The sequence below is a fragment of the Alligator mississippiensis genome, chromosome 1 (genome assembly GCF_030867095.1).
Source record: "Alligator mississippiensis isolate rAllMis1 chromosome 1, rAllMis1, whole genome shotgun sequence".
In the NCBI taxonomy this organism is placed as follows: domain Eukaryota; kingdom Metazoa; phylum Chordata; order Crocodylia; family Alligatoridae; genus Alligator; species Alligator mississippiensis.
The window spans coordinates 450,039,035-450,057,871 of NC_081824.1; the positions used below are offsets into that span (position 1 = coordinate 450,039,035).

An 18,837-nucleotide genomic window follows, 5' to 3' on the forward strand; every position below is an offset into this window, starting at 1 on the left:
GGTCTATGCCTGGTTCTTGAATGTTGTTAGTGGTGGTGTCCTACCTCCAGGAGTAACTTGGTTTGGTATTTGTAATGAAGTATTCATATTTAGTATTCCATCTACAACTAACACCCCTGAAACACAGAAGATATCGATTTTTGCCGTTTGAAATGGGTGTTTAGTTGGTCTAATAAAAGACAGCACTTTTAGCCAAAGAACCTTGTCTGCTGAAAGAAATGGTAGCATTCCTGACTGCGCAATGAGCTTTGCTCAGGAAGGAGCTCCTGCAGGGCCGATGCGCCTACTGACCTTTCTCTGCCATTACCTATTGGGCAAGGTTGTGATATGGAAAGTAATATTCCAAAACCCTGGAAGCTTTGCTTCCATCTTCTGCACTCCTTTGTGTTTACAGACTCCTCTGACTTCTGCCCAGCTGGGGAGGGATGCATGGGACAGGGGCAGGAGGGCAGGGGAGCCTGGGATGCGGGCACAACAGTGCGGGGAGTGGGGGATATGCCTCGCTGCCTCTTACCCAGCCAGGACGGATGGCAGGGAGGAGCACAATGCAAACTCAGCTTGCTCCAGGCGGAAGGGGGCAAGCAGTAGCAGGGCATAGACCCCACTCCCCGCACTGCTGTGCCCACATCCTGTGCCTCTCTGCCCCGGCTGGGTAAGTGGCAGTAGGGCATCGCCCGCCAGTTCCCCATCTGGGGTGAGGGGGCACAGAATGCAAGTGCGGCAGTGCCGGGAGTGGGGGCTATGCCCTGCTGCTGTTTGCCCCCTTCCACCCAGAGCAAGCCGCACCACCCCCAACCCCCTCCCCAAGTCCCACATCCCCCTGCCCCGGCTGGGCAGCTTGTCCCAGCCCCAGCCCCAATCCCTTCCTCACTGGGGGGGCAGGGCAACTCAGCCGAGGCCTGGCCTGGTTTAGTATAGCACCATGCGCTTTTGGGTAGCTCTGGGCCACTCATGCTGTCACTTGCGGGTGCCCCGTGCCCCTCACGGGGACTGTGTGTTGAGGCGGGATGGGTCCTGCGTGCATGAAACAGGCCCCACCCGATGGCACGTGGTGCCCATGCACACAGGACCTGGGCCAGCATAACAGGTGGTCTCCGGGAGTGGGCCCAGGTGATGTGGCAGAGCAGCGGCCAGTGCCAAGCCGCACTGCTGTGCCACATGAGGGGATGTGCCAGGAGGCCCCAAGTGCCCCAGTGCTCACTGCTGCTCCCAGTGAGCTGCGGGCTGTGCATGGGGGGTTGAGGTATTGTGGGGGTAGGTTATGTCGGGGAGCTGTGGGCCCTGCAGGGGGCATGTGGGCCTGGCAGGGGGGGAATGCTGTGGTCCTGGGGGCGGCAGTCCATGTGCTGTGTTGGGGAGCTATGCCCTGTTGGAGGGCAGAGGACCCACCCTACCTGAGCAGCATCCTCCCACAGTCCCCGCCCACCCACAGCCCCCCCACAATCCCCCCACACCTATCCCCACCCCCTGTCCCACCTCACTCCTGCAAGCAGCTGCTGGCCCCAGGCTCTATCTCCCCCTCGCTGCAGATCTGGGAGGAGCTGGGCGGGCTTATTTTGCCCCAGATGGCACAACTTGCCCCACACCAAAGGGTGTGGCCAGGCATTTGGTAAGGCAGAAATCCCCGGCTCAAATACATGCCGCTCCTATTTGAGATGCTGCAAGCACACATGCTGCATGTGTGGACGTGCCATAAGGGTGCAGAGAGAAGTGGAGCTCCCAGCTCTAACTCAGAATGATTTTTGCAAAGCGTTCTGACTTCCTACATTGCCCGAGACCAAACAGAAGTTCACTGTTGGTCTGGAGGGGTGGGGATCTAGCTGCCCACTGGGAGCCTGCAAGCAGGTTTCCACAACAAGGGCCAAGCTCTGTGCCAGTGTTGGCTGTTTCAGAATGGGAGGGGGGAAAGGCAGTGGAGGGAGCTTGTTCTTGGTGCTCTGCAGCTGGTGTTGAGGGGTGGAGTGGGTGAATTGGAGCCACCCCACTTTGGGGGGCCTGTAATACACTGGCCGCACTCTGTAGGGGGGGCTGAAAAACCCTAAGACTCAACTCCTTCTGCTCCCTTGCCCCCCTCCCATTCTGAAAACACCCACAGGTTGGGAGCCCCAGCAGACACACGTTACACAAGACACTACGTTTTGAAACATCTTTAGCTGACACCACATGCAATGAGGGGCCAGATTTTCACCCAGTGGGCCATTTAAGCTGTTTGCAGCCGTGCACTTGTGTTTGGTCACAGCTATAAACAGCTTTCTGGGGGACAGGAGTAAACAATGCATGTGGAAATTCAATTTTCACTTATAAGACAAATATTGGCAATTCCTCATCCCCTTTTCATATTGAATACTTTGAACAAAAGGTTCTAGACCATACCTTTTCCTGAGGCAGGTTCCTGGGCTGGTCCCCGGGCAGGTCCCTGGGCTGGCCCTTGGGCTGGACTCTGGGCAGGTCCCCAGGTTGGCTCTCGGGCAGATCCCAAGGTCGGTCCCCCAAATGGTCCTCAGGCTGGTCCCTGGGCTGGCCCTCAGGCTGGTCCCCAGGTTGGTCCTCCGGCTGGCCCTCGGGCTGCACCCCGGGCTGGACCTCGTGCAGGTCCCCTAGCTGGCCCTTGGGCTGGTCCCCAGGTTGTTCCTCCTGCTGCTCCCCGGGCTGGCCCTCGGGCTGCACCCTGGGCTGGACCTCGGGCAGGTCCCCAGGCTGGCCCTCGGGCTGCTCTCCAGGCTGGCCCTTGGGTTGGACTTCAGGCAGGTCCCAAGGTCGGTCCGCCAGATGGGCCTCGGGCTGGTCCCTGGGCTGGCCCTCGGGCTGGTCCCCAGGTTGGTCCTCCGCCTGGCCCTCAGGCTGCTCCCCAGGCTGGACCTCGGGCAGGTCCCTGGGCTGGTCCTCGGGCAGGGCCCCTGGCTGGCCCTTGGGATGGTCCCCAGGTTGGTCCTCCGGCTGCTCCCCGGGCTGGCCTTTGGGCTGCTTCCCGGGCTGGACCTCAGGCAGTTCCCCGGGCTGGCCCTTGGGCTGGTCTCCTGGCTGGTCCGCAGGATGGTCCCCAGGCTGGCCTAGATACACCAGTTTATTTTGAGCTAAATGAGGTGAGTGAAAATGGCTGTACCAGCCTTAGTTATGTATGGATAGTTTATGAAAAGAAGCCACATAAATAGAATTTTAACAATTGTTCACAAAAATCAGCTCTCTGTCCTCCATTTCTGATTCCTTCCCTCCCCAACTGGCATCTCCCCTCTCTCTCTCTTTATCTTAACTCAGTAAAATCAACTCTAAATCTTGTTCTACAAGATGTTAACCTCTTAATTTCCACTGGCATTTCCCCTATAGTCTAACTCATTGACACTTCTCAGTCAAGTGAGGTGTCTGTCACTCAAAGTTTAAGAACCTTTTTCAAATATTACTACAAGAAATAAATGCAAGAACAAAACCCCTGGAAACTTCTGCTTGCTTTGAACAAGAGTTGGATCGAAACATAGACCTGAACATTTTCTTGGCCCACTGGAACCAAATCCAGGACAGAACCTCATTAGACACCTATTAGCAACCTTGGACATATGAATGTTTTTGGGGCTGAAGAAAAAGTTGGCTGGGGAACTCCCTTTTTGAGGGATGCAATGCATCTTTTAACCACCTTTAAATGCCTGAGTTTATCTGGCGGTGAACCCAATTCTAAATTAACACCTTCTTTCTGGAACATCCACCAGGTCAAGTTTATGGGGTTAAAATACTGCTTTGCTTTTGTATCCTCTATTTCATATATCATTTCCTTTCACTTCTGTGCCAAAGCGAGACATTAGCACATTGCACCAGGTCCAAGAAGCATACCCAGCAAGTGATTTGCCACAGGAAAGTTTCTAACTGGGTTAAGGACCGTGTGTCAATTTGACGCTGGACATATAGCATTCTTGTATTGCCACAACTCACCATTGTTTCAGCAGGTCTTTGACCTGGAATGTAAGTTATTTCTCTGTCCTTGGAGGTCAGAAGCCCATCGCTCAAAGAGGAAACAACAGTCACACGCACTTCCTGTGCTATGGTGGTCACTAGCAAGACATGCTTCACGACAAAAAGGCTTTGCCTGAAGCTGCCTTTGGTCAGACCACGGTAACACCTGATGAGATTTTTCTCTTTGCAAGGGGAGAAGTAGGTAGAGAGCAGCTTTGGCCATACTTCCAAGGTGCTGAAAATGCAAAGGCAATTTGCCTCTTGGCTGCTGCTCTGACTCTTGTGCGCTGGCAAATTCTCTGAAATGCCAAGTTGCCAGTTTCCAATCCGCACGACCAGGCCTGTGATTCCCCACTGCAGATTTGTATTTCTACCCACTCTTTACCCACTCTCCCAGGAGAGATTCACCAGGGACAGAGACAGAAAAACCCAAAAGTCTACAGGGCCTGATCCTGTTGTGTAAGTGATATCAGGATTAGGCCCTGGCAATATAATTGTTGCTAACATTTACCTCCCAAAATGCAATTCTTTAGTGCAGTTTCGGAGATGATGAAGTGATAGCTTGAAAAAAAATATAACTTACTCTCATTTTCTGCTTCGTTTTGAAACTGGTGGAGGAGGTGTTTGGCCTCCATTTCCATGTCACAGCCAGGGACGTTCTTGTTCAGGTGTGCTATTACTTTCTGCAGTGTGTGGTACTTCGGCGGCTCTTTGAAATCTTCAGGGCTGAAGTGCAGCCAAGTTTTCAAGAAGAAGATGATTGGACTGAAAAGAAATACATGGACAAAATCCAGTCATAATCAGTCTTTGTAACAGTGATATTTGTCATTCAAACTTGTATAAAAAGATGAATCTATTCCTTCTGCTATGAGCAAGCAAGGAATTCTGATCTGGGCACCTTTTTCCGTAATCCTGGTCTAAACTCACTGACACACATTTTACCACTCTTAATTACTCATCAAACTAGTGAATGAACACTGAATTGTATCCTCAAGATGCAAAATATAGGACAATTATAACTATTTTTAGCGATATCACCATCCTCCAATTTGATCTAGTATTACAGCAAACAAAGTAAAAGAGACACAGGAAAACACGAACATCCTGCCCCAAACACAACCTTTACACAACACACAAATTGCCTGGCTTTCTCGCTTTCTACTTTTCTTGCTTTCTTTTCTTCTTGCTACATTTGGGCCACTTTCTGCAGTGCTTCTCTCCTAGTGTCACACAAAGAAGAAATGCCTACTTGAGTGGGTAAACTTCAGCTAAGTCACTACCACAGCTTTTGAGGTCTGCCAGTCTCTCCCCTTGCTCTCCCACAGACAGGCAGGAATAATGCCCATTCTCCTGTACAGACATGATACATAGGACCGTAAGAATCACAATCTGGCTCAGAGCAGAGGCCCCGCTATCTCACAACACTGTCTCCACAAGTGGTAAGGAGCAGATGTTTTGGAGGACAAGTAGGAGAAAGTGAATAGAGAGATGCATCCTCCATCTCGATGTTTGCTAAGTCACCACGCACGTGGACATCCCTAAGCCCTATGACTGACAGCCCCAGATTGACAACTTTCGAAAGGGTAGTTGCAATCTTTTTCTGAACCTGGTTATAGTACTGGCCTCCACAACATCCGGGGGTGATGTGTTTCACAAATTAGTGAGGTGTGAAAAAGTGCTCCCTTTTGTTTGTTTCAAACCTGGTGCCTCATCATTTAATGAGGTGGCCCTAAATTCTTGTATCAGGAGACAGTAAATACAGGTTTCCTTCGATTTCTTCTCTACACGCATTCCTGGAGCACAGCACATCAGTCACATTTGCATAATGCAACCCCACTTTACAATTCATAGATTCATAGATGTAGGGTGGGAAGGGACCTTGTAGATCTGCTAGTCCGACCCCTGCCCTGGCAGGAGAGAAAACTGGGCTCAAATGACCCCAGCCAGGTAAACGTCGAGCCTCCTCTTAAAGACCCCCAGGGTAGGAGCCAGCACCACTTCCCTTGGGAGTTGGTGCCAGATCCCAGCTGCTCTGACTGTGAAGCAGTGCCTTCGGATGTCTAGTCTAAACCTACTCTCTAGCAACTTACGGCCGTTATTCCTTGTTACTCAGGGAGACCCTCAGGGGAACAAGGTCTCTCCCAAACCCCGCTGGTCTCCTGTAGTAAGTTTACAGATGGCCACCAGGTCCCCCCTCAGCCTTCTCTTGCAAAGGTTGAACAGGTTCAGGTCCCATAGCCTCTCCTCATAGGGTCTGCCCTGCTGTCCCCGGATCATGCGGGTGGCCCTCCTCTGGACCCTCTCCATGCTGTCCACATCCCGCCTGAAATGCAGCGCCCAGAACTGGACACAGTACTCCAACTGCAGCCTGCCCAGTGTCACATAGAGGGGGAGGATCCAGCTGTTCCCCCATCCCCCACATCCGGGCCACTCTTCCCTTCCCCTCCCCCACACATCTGGATTGGGGTTGCCCTGACCCAAACTGCCCCTCCCCATGCATCCAGATCAGGACTGGGACCAGGACTGGCTGCGGCTCCCCACTGCAGTTTCCAGAGGCTCTGATAAAGCCTTAAGCAAAGTATATAGGGGATTAAAACACATCTGTTCCAGAGTGGGCAGTAGCCTCAGGAAGTCCTGGTTTCCAAGGCCATTACTTTAGCCACTAATTTATATTTCTTCCCAAGTAAACCCAAAGACAAGCAGGTTATTCAGCACTTTATTAACATCAGACTTAGAGATAAGATCGAGCTTCGACCATCTCAGGTCCAGACTCAACAGCTGCTGCTTCCCAGAACATGCCCTACTCGCACTTCACAACCCCACAGCCACCCAGTTAAGAGGATTTCCCGATGGTAGGACTGGTAGGTCAGATATTTTATAACGTGTAATGGTAAGTATTAATAATCATTTTGTAGTGGGGTTTGAAAACCTGTGGCTTTCTCTGTAACACCCCCCTGCCAGAATGTCTTAGGAATGAGCAATGTTAAACTTCGGAAAACTAAAAACCCTATTCATGAAACTTTGTAGAAAGGTTGTTTCTGGGAGGGAAGATCCTGTGTAAGGGCTTGGAAGTTAGACTCTCGTCTTGGATTTACTAGTCCTGGGGTACTGACGAGATGGCACATGACACAAAAGGATGTGGAACTTGTTTTTTCCCAAAAGAAATGAAAGAATTGAAGCTACTTGAACCCTTGCTTAAATCCAATCATTGACAAGCAAGATCATGGGAGTTAAGACAATTTACTTAATGTGGGAAACTGTGTTAATTTACTTGCCGGAAGCTGTGCTAGCACTCTTACAGAGAAACTCAGAGCCATACGCTCACTGCCGAGAGCTGAAGGGAGTCAGCGGGATCAACAAGGGGGGGATCAAATATAATCCTTCAAGTCCTTTATACTGCCAGTGCATACCAAACCTCAGAGCATGCAGATGACAATGTATAGATGTGCTGAGGGAAGGTTCATTAGACTCCTGCCTCTTAAAAACTAAGTAATGGTCCGTATGGAACTAGAGGCAGAAGAAGACATCTTCTTTTTTCATTTAAGAAAGGTTCAGTTTCACCATTTTGAGCATCCAAATGTAAACACAATTTAAAAATCCACAAGGATGAATGATTAATCAAATGACCAATTAACCAATGCTTAAGCAATTCCAGCATGTAGGATTTGGGGGACAGGCACTTGCATGCACACAAACACATGCACGCAGACATACACACATACATGCATCACATGCAAGCACACAGAGATACAGTCATGCAGAAACATGCATGCAGATACATGCACACTTGTGCATGCACAGACACATGCAAGCACACACTTGTGCATGCCAAAGATGTGTGCACACACATGCATGTACACATGCACGTGTGCACACAGGCACATGCATGCACAAACACATGCTCACAGACATACACACATGCATCACATGCAAGCACAATCAGGGCTACATCCCCCCTAGAATATGTCGGCATTTCCAGAATAGAAAATGAAATCCACAACAGACAATAACATGCATATTTGCATAACATGTGGTGAAAAGAAGCAAGGGCAACAAGCATGCTTTGTTTGTCCCCCAGAAATTATTGACCCCAAAATAAAGGACAGTTTCTGTTTAGTTTTGGGGCAGCATCCCAGTCTGTGTCAATTAATGTAGGCATGATACAGTGAATTCTTTGCTGATACCAATAAGGATGGCTCTGTGTGCATGTGTGTGTGTGTGTGTGTGTGTGTATATATATATATATATATATATATGAAAGATGATTAGTTTTACCACATCCCTTGAATCCTGACTGAGGTTTTGCTGTACAGCACACTTACTTCCTGAGGACTGCCCTGGAGTCCGCTGAGAAATCTGGACTTTCATCTCCTCTGCAGCTCAAGGTCTCCAGCTTTCCATGCCTAAACATCAAAATGGATATTTTAGAGAGTTATTTAAAAAACAAGCTCAACATACTTGGAAGGGCAGCACCACTAGACTCTTCAGCACCACTAGACCGCACAGCCTATCAGGGTAATAGGACCAGCAGGTGTGATCAGAGATCATGACGGACAAGAACGTAACTACGCCTTAGTAAAATGTCCTTGTCATATCCATTTACGTTCTTATCACTATTCTGATTAGTCTGCAAAAGCACAAAAGAGCAGCAGGAAAACCACTCCCCAAGTCAGAGAGGAAACCAAATCTGGCCAGTTTGGGGGGACAAGGATCACGTTGTGACCCTGAGCAGAGTAAAAGATGTGAGAGGTTTCTTCAGAAATCCCTGCCTTTCCCATAATTACTGGACTATCATGGCTACATCACGCTTTCACTGAGACTCAAATAAAATGTTTTTTTTCTAATAGTGAGGCTGGACAGCAAAGGGGGGATCTGGTTAAATGGAAGAGCTAGATTAGCAGACCTTGTCGTTGGAAAGGTGGGAGGGCTTGGAAGAAAGGAGAAGACTGCATATAGATCGGTGATAACTAGACCTGCTCCCACCCCAGGGCTGCTGGCTTAGTCCAGCACCAAAGAGAGGCTGTTACACATCGGGTGCATCTACACGTGACATTAAGGCGAGCCATAAACTCTGGTGCACTTGGCGCCAGAGTCAACTGCTCCCAGGCACAGCATCTGCACGTGCACCCAGGACCACAGCACTTTGTGCCAGGGCAGAAGAGTCCCAGGCTGAAAGGGAGCATCAGTCCCAGTTCGGGGGCAGCACTGGGCAATGGAGGGACTGGCCGGGCACGAAGGTGCTACAGAGTGGAGCGAGGAGGCAGGCAGCCCCTGTAGTTAGCACCCTTGTGCCCCAAGGAGTCTCTTTCTACAGGACTTTGGTTTAACATAATTTCTTCTCCGGCTGTCAGCCCACCCTCATCCTGCTGAGGACCAGATTGAGACCGCCCTTTGGGGAAGGGCTGCTGTGATAAGATTTCCCCTCCGCCCCTCATGTTCTCCATACGCGGAGAGGGGCTGTCGCATTTTCTGAAGTCGTGAGAGTATTGAGACTCCTCTCGCTGTTCACTCTCAGATGGATATCACCTTTCAGCGGCATATCACTACAAAGAGGACAGGAAGGAGGTCAAGTCTTAGCCCTGTCCCCCTCCCTCTTCTGCTTCCTTCTACACCAGGGCATTTCCAGCAACTAAATGGTACAATTTGGCCCACCCTTTCGTGTGACATTACATTAGAAGAATTAGTTGCAAAATAAAGATGTTAATTATTTGCTGCTAGGAAAAATAGAAGTCTTCTTTACCAACTGTTGTAGGGAAAAACTTGGCCGTTGCAAATCTATACATATTAAAGGCTGCCCACATTTTCCATTGAAATATGCTTGTGGGAGAATTTAATGCTGAGACATGGTGCCTAATGGTATGCTTTATACCTGTTCTGGAGACCACTGCTAGGGGCAGGCAGGAGGCAGGGCAGGGTGGCACTGAGACAATAACTTCTTCAGAGAGCTACAGACTTTTGTTGGCCTTCCTCAGACACTATGAACGGACTTGCAGAGAGCAGGGGGACGAGATAGAAAGGTCCTGATCCAGCACAGGCCGATTCATGCAGCAAAGAGTTACGCACAGGGACAGCGACAGCCTGGATTTGTTAACTCTGGATTTTCCCAGCAGTGTGTTGAGCTGTTTGGAGGACTGCTTGCCTCCAGCTGTCCTCTCTTTCCACTAAGGAACCAAGCAGTCCAATTTACTTATTGGTCTCCTTGTTTGAGGAAGTACTCAGCTCTGAGGAGGCATTTTCAACCCTGTTTCAACTGAAACACTGACTTTTTCAAGCTCGTTAGAAATACATGCATAGCATTAACTTCTTAAGTATGCCATCTTCAAAACTATTTGAGCTCATTTCTTGCAACGTCCCACCTCTAAAGGCCATCACAGCTTCCTCCACAGCTCTTGGCTCTTACCTGCTGAGGAGCATTTCTAGGACCTCACCAGGAGAGGCAAAGGTCCTGTATGTTGCGAAAAATGTATGTATGTTCCCAAAATCCTCCAGAAGAGCATCTACATTTTTCTGCATGACCTGTGAAACAAAAGAAGAAAATCATGACATCAGTCATGAAACAAGCGGTCTCCCCGCTCTGAAACTCGGGGAGGGTGGCAGTGGTGCTGGGTGGGGGGTCGGGGGGCTATGGTGAATTTTGGAGTGGCTGCTGTCCCCCATCCCCAGAGCCCTACTGGGGCCTCCATCTGCCCCCCACCCACGGCCCTGTCCCCTTCCTCCACAGACTTACCTGCAGCTGCAGCTGCTGCCTCCATTGAGCCTGCAAGGTCCTCTAGTCTCCGCTGTCAAATAGCTGCTCCTGCCCTTCCTGGCTGCCTGCTCGGGGCCTCGGCTCTCGGGTGCGGAGGCGCTGGAGGAAAGAAGGCAGAGGGATGCAGCTGCACCCATAGCCCTCCTCCTGCTCTGCCCTGTTGAGGAGTTCAAAACCTGGTTAATTGGAAGTTATTACTTTCAGTAGTGTGAGGAGCCAAGATGATTAGGTGTTAAGATTCATAGACTGTCGAGTCGGAAGGGGCCACGAAGGATCATCGTGTCCGACCTCCTGCCTCGGCAGGAAAGAGGGCCGAGGTCAGAGGACCCCAGCCAGGTGCCTATCTAGCCTCCTCTTGAAGACCTCCAAGTTGGGTGAAAGCACCACCTCTCTTGGAAGCCAGTTCCAGATTCTGGCCACCCTTACTGTAAAAAATGCCTTCCTAATGTCAAACCTGAATCTACTCTCCGCTAGTTTGCACCCATTATTCTGAGTTACTCTCTGGGGTGCTCTGGTAAACAGCGCATCACCAATTCCCTGCCATCCTCTCTGATGAAGTTATAGGCGGCTTCGAGGTTGCCCCTCAGCCGTCTCTTGTAAAGACCGAAGAAATCCAGATCTTTCAACATCCCCTCACAGGGTCTTTCACAGAGACCACTAATTATGCGAGTGGCCCTCCTCTGGACCCTCTCCAAGTTCTCCGTGTCCCTGCTGAAGTGGGCACCCAAAACTGGACACGGTACTCCAGCTGCAGCCTGACCAGTGCTGCATCGAGTGGGAGCATCACCTCCCTCCATCTGTTGCTCATGCATCTGCTAATACATGACAAGGTGCAATTGGCTTTGTTGATGGCTTCATTACACTGCCAGCTCATGTTCATCTTGGAGTCAACTGTGACTCCAAGATCCCTCTCAGCCTCTGAGCCACTGAGGAGGTCATGCCCCAACCTGGCGGTGTGCTGGGGATTCCCCCTGCCTCGGTGCAGTACCCTGCATTTATCTTTGTTGAACTCAATCCTATTTTGTTCCGTCCATTGATCCAACCTGTCCAGGTCAGCCTGTATCTGCTACCTGCCCTCCAGTGTATTAATTTTTCCCCATAACTTAGTCTCATCTGCGAACTTGCAGAGGGTGCTTTCCATACCCTCCTCCAAATCGCTGATGAAAATATTAAATGACACCTGTTCAAGGACCAAACCCCATGAGACCCCACTGCCCACCTCCATCCGGGCCAAGAACGACCCAGCTACCACCACTCTCTGGGTGCTAAGCACATCTATACCTTTCAAAAGAAAACAAAAATAAATCAGAGAGACAAAAACAGAAAAATAAATCAACATGCATTGTGCCACTTCTTTGCACACATCAATCGTGTCCCGATGAGTGTGCACATGCAGTTTGTGGTACTTCAAACACGTTTCAGGCCCCATAGACCACACGTGGCACATATGCACTCCTTTGCCATGCTGCAGATTTATAGTGTGGTGCCCAAATTTGACACTGGGAGCTCCTGGTGTCAAAAAACAAAAGAAATCAAAGGTGGCACAGTGCACATGGCACCTACGTGTGCTGCCAGAAACAGAGCCTGGCTGGACAGAGCTATGCTCTGGCACCTGGGCAGGCTCCAAGCAGCAGGATTGCTGCCACTGCTGCCCTGGGAGGCCCCAAGTCAAGTTGCTGGGGCCAGCACAGCTGCTGGCTCCAGCCTCCCACCCCCACCCAAGACAGCTTGCCCTGCACCAATCCCATGTGCAAGGGCTTGCACCACAGCATAAAGGAAATTTATGTCACCTCTATTTTTGCTGTGGCAACCGCATGCCCCTGCATGTGGAGACACACGCCTAATGACTGTGCCCTGCTTTTATATCCATGCATCGTCATTCATCCTGAAAGATTGCAAAGTGCTTCCCAAAATACAGACTGGACATACCACTGACCTTCGGCCACCCCCGGCAGATACACAGACACGTAGCACACCTGATAGCTAGGGCCTGAGGGAGAAGAATGAGGGGGAACGATGGAAAGACGTTATCCAGGGGACAGGTCTGAAATGACAGGACAGTCTCTCCAGGAGTGAAGGACTAGTGCTGAATTATGTGCACAACAAGTGACAGGGGAACCACAAGCATTGCAGCCAAGGTGGCAGAAGATCCATGTCAATGGGAGAGGGAGAAGTTAAAAAGAAAATGCGAGGATTATTAACTTAACTTCATTTCATGTACTTTACTCTGTGTCCTCTGAGCTGAGATATGTTGAATTAAGTTTCAGGAAGACTAAACAGTGGTGAAGATTTCCGTGTTTTGCATTTACATTGTAGGCAAGACAAAACACTTCTTGCATTGCAGGGAAATGAAGTTCTAGTAACCGCTGTCCTGATCATCTTTTCTCATGTGAGCAATGGTCTGAATTACCATAAGGGGGTAACATGGACGGGAGGGAAACAGCCTGTGCCACAGCAACCTGGAGGGGAGGAGTCCATGAAAAAACCTCTCATCCAAACTGCTGGAAGAAGTGAGATTCCCCCAGGATTTATAAAGTAGAGCTTTGCGCCTAGGCAACACTGAGAGGATGACGAATTAGAAATGCCTGCCTAGGACACAGTATGTTTCTGTCTTCGATTGAAAATCTCCTGCAGCATCTCATGAATGAATACTGTTTTCCTCTTAATGGCATATAGTCTAATTTTGATAACTGATAGATGAAATGTATCATTCTTAAGACAAAAACCCTTAAAATGAAAGCTGAAGAAATGGATACAGAAGGTGAGCACAATATTGCTGAAAGCATGCATTACTAAAAGCAAAATGCAAAAACTTTTCTATTATTTCAGTGAGTCACTATGAGCTCCTATACGCGGGCAGGGAGCCTGCTCTGACACGCTGGAAATGCAGCACGTTGGAGCAAACTATATGAACCGAGTCTGCCAGAGCCTGGACATCACCGCGCTCCAGCAGGCAGTAGAAAGACAGACACCCAGAGTTAGTCCAATGGTATTAATACCACAGGATTCATAAAGAAGAATATTTCAACTTAGTGCCGTGGTCTTGTGTTTTAGAAAGAGGAATTGTGTAAAGAAAAATGGGGAAGATCCTAAAGTTAAAATTAAATAAATGTATATCCTTACTTTAATTTCAAAAGCATGCCATAATGGAGACACGGACCATGAGCACACTGCCACAGAGCCAGACCTCTTAACAAAAAAAGGAAGCAGGAAGGCATGAAAGAAAAGTGTTATGATATTAAATAGCAAGTTTTAGGAGACTGTTTGCATCAACTCGTTTAGAAAATGGAAATTGAAATCCAAAAGAAGCCCACAGAGCCTGAAGTCCAGCGTGAGAAGGGGAGAGCAGGATGTTACGTGGGGAGCAAACTGTTCGTCGATTCATGCACTGTCAGGCCTGGAAGGACCTTGTCGATCCTCGGGTCCACCCCTGCACCAGGCAGGACAAGACACAGGGGGTCAAGTGACCGCGGCGCGGTGACATTCCCGTCTCCTCCTGAAGATTTCCAAGGCAGGTGACTGCACCCCTCAGGGTCACAGTCAGGGCGACCAGGATCTGGAACCAGCTGCCAAGGGAAGTGGTGCTGGCTCCTACCTTGGGGGTCTTTCCAAGGAGCCTGGATAACTACCCAGCTGGGTCACATGAGCTTCAACGTACCAGGACTCATATGAGCCCAGTATTCATTCCTGCCCAGGGCAGGGGGTCGGACTCGATGATCTGCTCGGGTCGCTTCCCACCCTACATCTATGAAGCTATGAACCACCACTGCGGGGAGTTTCTTCCAGGCTGGACACCCAATTAAACACATAGAAATACATTTTTAAAATAGATTAAAGCAGGAAACTTGGAAAAGAAACAGTGCATCGATGGGACTACTAAGGCATTAAAGGAGAAGAAGACCCCAAAGAAGACCCTTCAAGGCTATCATCCAACACAAAACACTTTAATAATCAGGTTTTGCTTATGTAAATCCCCCAGAGTCAATGGACGGCAACCAATGAAACTGGAAGCAGAATTTAGGGGTCAGTTCAATTACCAAAAAAGCCAACAGAAAAACTGTTCTTGTTGGGTTGAGCCCTCAGCCCTTTTCCTCAGTGTTCAACCAGGGCCAAGTTAGCCTCAATAGCATCTTCTCCTTCCCTAGAATAAAGAGGGGAAATGAAAATGAAGTAAGGCTTCATTGTCGTCTGCGGGCCTCGGGGGATCTTTTCTGGTCCTGCTCCAGAGCTCACTCCACCGCTATGCACAGACACCTGGCTGGGCCATCTTCTTTCCAGTGCAGCTCTCTGCCCTTCCCCTCGCCATGAAAACAGAGTCGTTACACGGAGATGGCATTATCACATTTAACATCACGTGCTGCTGTCGACAGCGACAGGAGTGTTTGATCACACGCACTACTCATTTCCTTACCACACATTGTGAAGATCTGCTGAGCACTGCATTCTTCAAGTAACACCTGAATCTCTCAAATTCGGCGAGGCAAAAAAAGCGTATAACAGTGAGAATTGACATCTCTATTTGATTTACCTTCCTGTGTCTCCAAAGGATCCCATGGTTGTATCCTGGGATAACAAGCTCTCCAGTTTTCTGTAGCTGTATGAAAGAAAGAAGGAAGAGCAAGTTGAAACCACAACCAGTAATTCCCAGTTACTTGATGTCTGGAGTGAGGGGCAGCATCATGGCCCGGGGGGCAGGGTACTGCAGTTTGGGGGTGAGGGGCACTGGCAGGGCTGGGGTCAGTGGGTTGGGAGTGAGGGGCAGCAGCAGGGCTGGCGGGGGCTGTGGCTTGGCACTGAGGGGCAACAGCATGGGCAGTGACAGGGCACTGGCATGTCCCAGCCCTCACACTGTCATATCCCCCCGTCCCCCCTCCGCCATGTGACAGGTGTCCTGCATTTTGGACCTGGAAATATGGAAACCCTAAAGCAACCATCCACATCCTCACTGCCCCCTCCGCTGCACCCCTCACCATGCCTGCCCCGGCAAACTTCATCGCTCCAAGCACTCCCCCCGCCTCCCCCCATGGCAGGCAAGCACACCTAGTCTTCAGTCCTTGGCTTGCTACTGGAGCGGACTGAAGTCATGTTTAGGAAAGAAACGAAAGCATAAAAGTGACAATACCCCCAGCCACAAGTCACCCACCCTAGGACTCCCCAAGTGTGGGTGCAAACACCCCCCTCATTTGCCCACACTTACCCTTGCGGTCAGGGTGATCGCAAGGACACGGGTGTGACCTGACAACAAACAGTGTCGGGTCGGGAGCAGTTGACCTGCTGTGTGCGTCTCCAAGAGCCGCACGGCGACGAGCCGGTTCTAGAAGGGGCCATTGTGATGCGTGTCATGTTCTCCGGGTCTGCCCACCTGCACGTCTCGGCCGTGTCCGGCCGCACCGCTGCATCAGCCACCGGGTGTGAGACAGGGCTTGGCTTGCACACGACCTGATGGTACTCACAAGGAGGGACTCCAACCAGGACTGGACCCTGCAAGGGTTTCCCTCCAGGGCACTGTGACAGCGGATGAGGAAAGGGACTCCAACAACAGCTCCTAACGAACACCATTTATTGTGTGTGCACAAGAACATACGGCCCAGGTCTATCTCACACGTGTTCCCTGCGGTGACGTAACCTCTATTTCTGTAGGCCGGGGGGCTCCCGCTGGCTCCCAGCTCTGAGCTGGGGGAAATACACTGTATTACTTGCTGCCTACTGTCGGCCCTTTGACGCTGTGGATCCTCCCAGTCTCTCAGCATTGCACCGCTTTCATGGGCAACTTCCCTCAGTTTCCCTTCAAGCCCTTTCCCTTTCTGGAGGGCGAAATGTTTAACCAGATCCGTGCCCTGGATCTCCCTCTTCTGCCTTTGGACAAACAGCCCTTTCACCAGAGCTGCGGCTGAAGAGGCTCTTTCATGGATATCATGTGCTTACTGCGCCTTGAGGTAATGCTCCTTCTCTGCCATCCTCATGTTACCTTCCCTGCCTGCTTCCTTAACGATAATGGCGCTATCTCTTTCGTTTGGGATGAACGGACTGGAAGATGGACGTATCTTGGTTGAACGACTGTGTTGTGAGATTAGTCCTCGAGAGCTCGATGTCTTCAAATCCCTGAGAGGTGGCCATGGAGAGGATGGAGACGTGTCCTGTTTTCTTCAGCCACAGCAACAGACTCAGAGTAAATCAAGTATTGCAGCAGGGGATATTTTGGTTCGATGTAAGAACTTTCGCTCTATATGAGGGTGATTTTTTTTAGGTTTTTTGGAACACGGAAATGGGCTACCCGGAGAGTTGTGCAATCTCCATGCTTGCCAATGCGTACGAGCAGGGTTGATGCTTGGCTGGACGGGTTTGTAGGGCGTGCTCCTGCCTTGAGCAGGGGGTGACTAGACGGCCCCGACGTCTCTTCCAGTCCCATAGTTGGTGATTCGATGCTCTCTTGGTGTGCTACTCCAGGGACAGAAGCAGCGGCATAAAAAGATTAGATAAATCCCTTTTGTCACTAAGAGTGAAACACAAGATACATTTGTTATAGTGGCTCCGTGGCCTTGTTTGGGAAAGGGAGGTGAAGTAGAAGACTAAAAAGTCATTTTGTGAGCTTGGGGAGATCAGTTCATGCAAACATTAAAAAAAATAACTATAAAGCAGTGCCCACGTGCTAACCACCTTGGAAGTTGGTAGCGTGCTCTCATGACAAAATGTGAAGTCTCCTAGGTCTGAAGGCTGACAAAATGGTATACTTTAAGCACGGATTCACAGATTCACAGATGCTAGGGTGGGAAGGGACCTCAACAGATCATCGAGTCCGACCCCCTGCTTGGGCAGGAAGGAGCGCTGGGCCAGATGCCCCCAGCCAGGTGCCTATCCAGCCCTCTCTTAAAGACCCCCGAGGTGGGAGACAGCACCGCCTCCCTTGGGAGCCCACTCCAAATTTTGGCCACCCTTACTCTGAAGGAGTTTTTCCTGATACCTAGCCTAAATCTGCTCTCTGTCAGTTTGTGACCATTGTTCCTTGTGTGACTCTACTTACCACAGGGGCAATGTGTAGGGATGCACGCATGTACACATGCCCCCCCGAGTGTGGCACTGCACCCCCTACAAAAACTCACCGCCGACATTGCTGGCAAGGTCTCTGGGTGGTTGCTGCCCCCTGGTAAGTGCTCGCCACCACCCCCCACCCTCCGACTGCTGACAACACCAGTGCCGCCTGCGGGAGCTCCCGCTTCGCACCGCCACTCTCCCGCTGCCACCGTCGTGCTCCCGTCACCGCCATGGGCACGTGTCCTTCATGACGCACCATCTCTCTGCACATGGGCACACAGACACACACATATTCTCCCTGCCATGAACACAGACGCATACACATGCACGCACACACACAGAGACAGGTGTGCTCTCTACTCACTCTGCATGAGGACACATTAACACGCTCTCCATGCCATGAACACAGATGCATACACTCACGCACACATGCAGACAGGAGCGCACTGTAGGCACTCACTCTCTGCACATGGACACAGACACAAATATACTCTTCTGCCATGAACACAGACACATGTGCAGACAGGCACACACACATGCAGAGGAGCGCATGCACACACACATGCATGTATGCATGGACATGCACGCATGCACAAACAGCATACATGCACATGCAGGCAGGCACATGCACACATGCACATGCACACAGGCACATGCATGTATGAATGCACACAGACATGCACACACAAATGCACATGCATGCACACGCACACACATCAACACACATGCACATATGCACAGACATGCACGCACATGCACGCAGACACACGCACATGCATGCACGCACAGACACATGTACACTGACATGCACATACAGAATGGAGAGACGCACACCCTCGTGCCCGCGTGCGGGAATATGCATGCACACACGCGCACACACGCAGGCCGGGGTCCTTGTCCGGCGCGGGCGGCCCCCGCCACCCCCCGGGGCAGCCTGGGCAGCGCGGCCGGCGGAGGCCCGGAGCCCCCGGGGTGCCGGGAAGAGCCCGGCAGGTCGCGGGCGGCGCAGGGCCGGGGGCGGCGGGGCGGCTGCGGCCGGGCTCCCCCTCTGCTCCGGCCGCCTCCTGCCCGGCCCCGGCCCCGGCCCCGGCGCTGCCCCGCTCCGAGCCCCGCAG

The 18,837-nt window shown here is 50.8% G+C and overlaps 1 protein-coding gene across 1 annotated transcript; it reads right to left on the reverse strand.

Annotated features, from left to right (window-relative positions):
- Positions 1-2,334: 2,334 nt before the first annotated feature.
- LOC132248346 (cell surface glycoprotein 1-like) lies at positions 2,335-15,950 on the reverse strand. Its single transcript, XM_059721363.1, has 7 exons — positions 15,888-15,950; positions 15,219-15,284; positions 10,670-10,847; positions 10,343-10,458; positions 8,265-8,345; positions 4,526-4,707; positions 2,335-3,050 (listed from the first exon to the last, which is right to left on the reverse strand). Exons 4-7 carry the CDS (start codon positions 10,453-10,455, stop codon positions 2,335-2,337), a joined length of 1,092 nt encoding a protein of 363 aa, XP_059577346.1. The 5' UTR covers positions 10,456-10,458; positions 10,670-10,847; positions 15,219-15,284; positions 15,888-15,950.
- Between the last annotated feature and the right edge of the window lie 2,887 nt (positions 15,951-18,837).

Excerpts from the sequence above, each read along its gene's own strand:
- LOC132248346 (XM_059721363.1), bottom strand. The coding sequence starts at position 10,455 with ATGCAGAAAAATGTAGATGCTCTTCTGGAGGATTTTGGGAACATACAT. Across the intron at positions 8,346-10,342 it reads CTAGAAATGCTCCTCAGCAG|GCATGGAAAGCTGGAGACCT; the intron begins GTAAGAGCCAAG and ends TTTGATGTTTAG. Across the intron at positions 3,051-4,525 it reads AAACGAAGCAGAAAATGAGA|GCCAGCCTGGGGACCATCCT; the intron begins GTAAGTTATATT and ends TGGTGTATCTAG.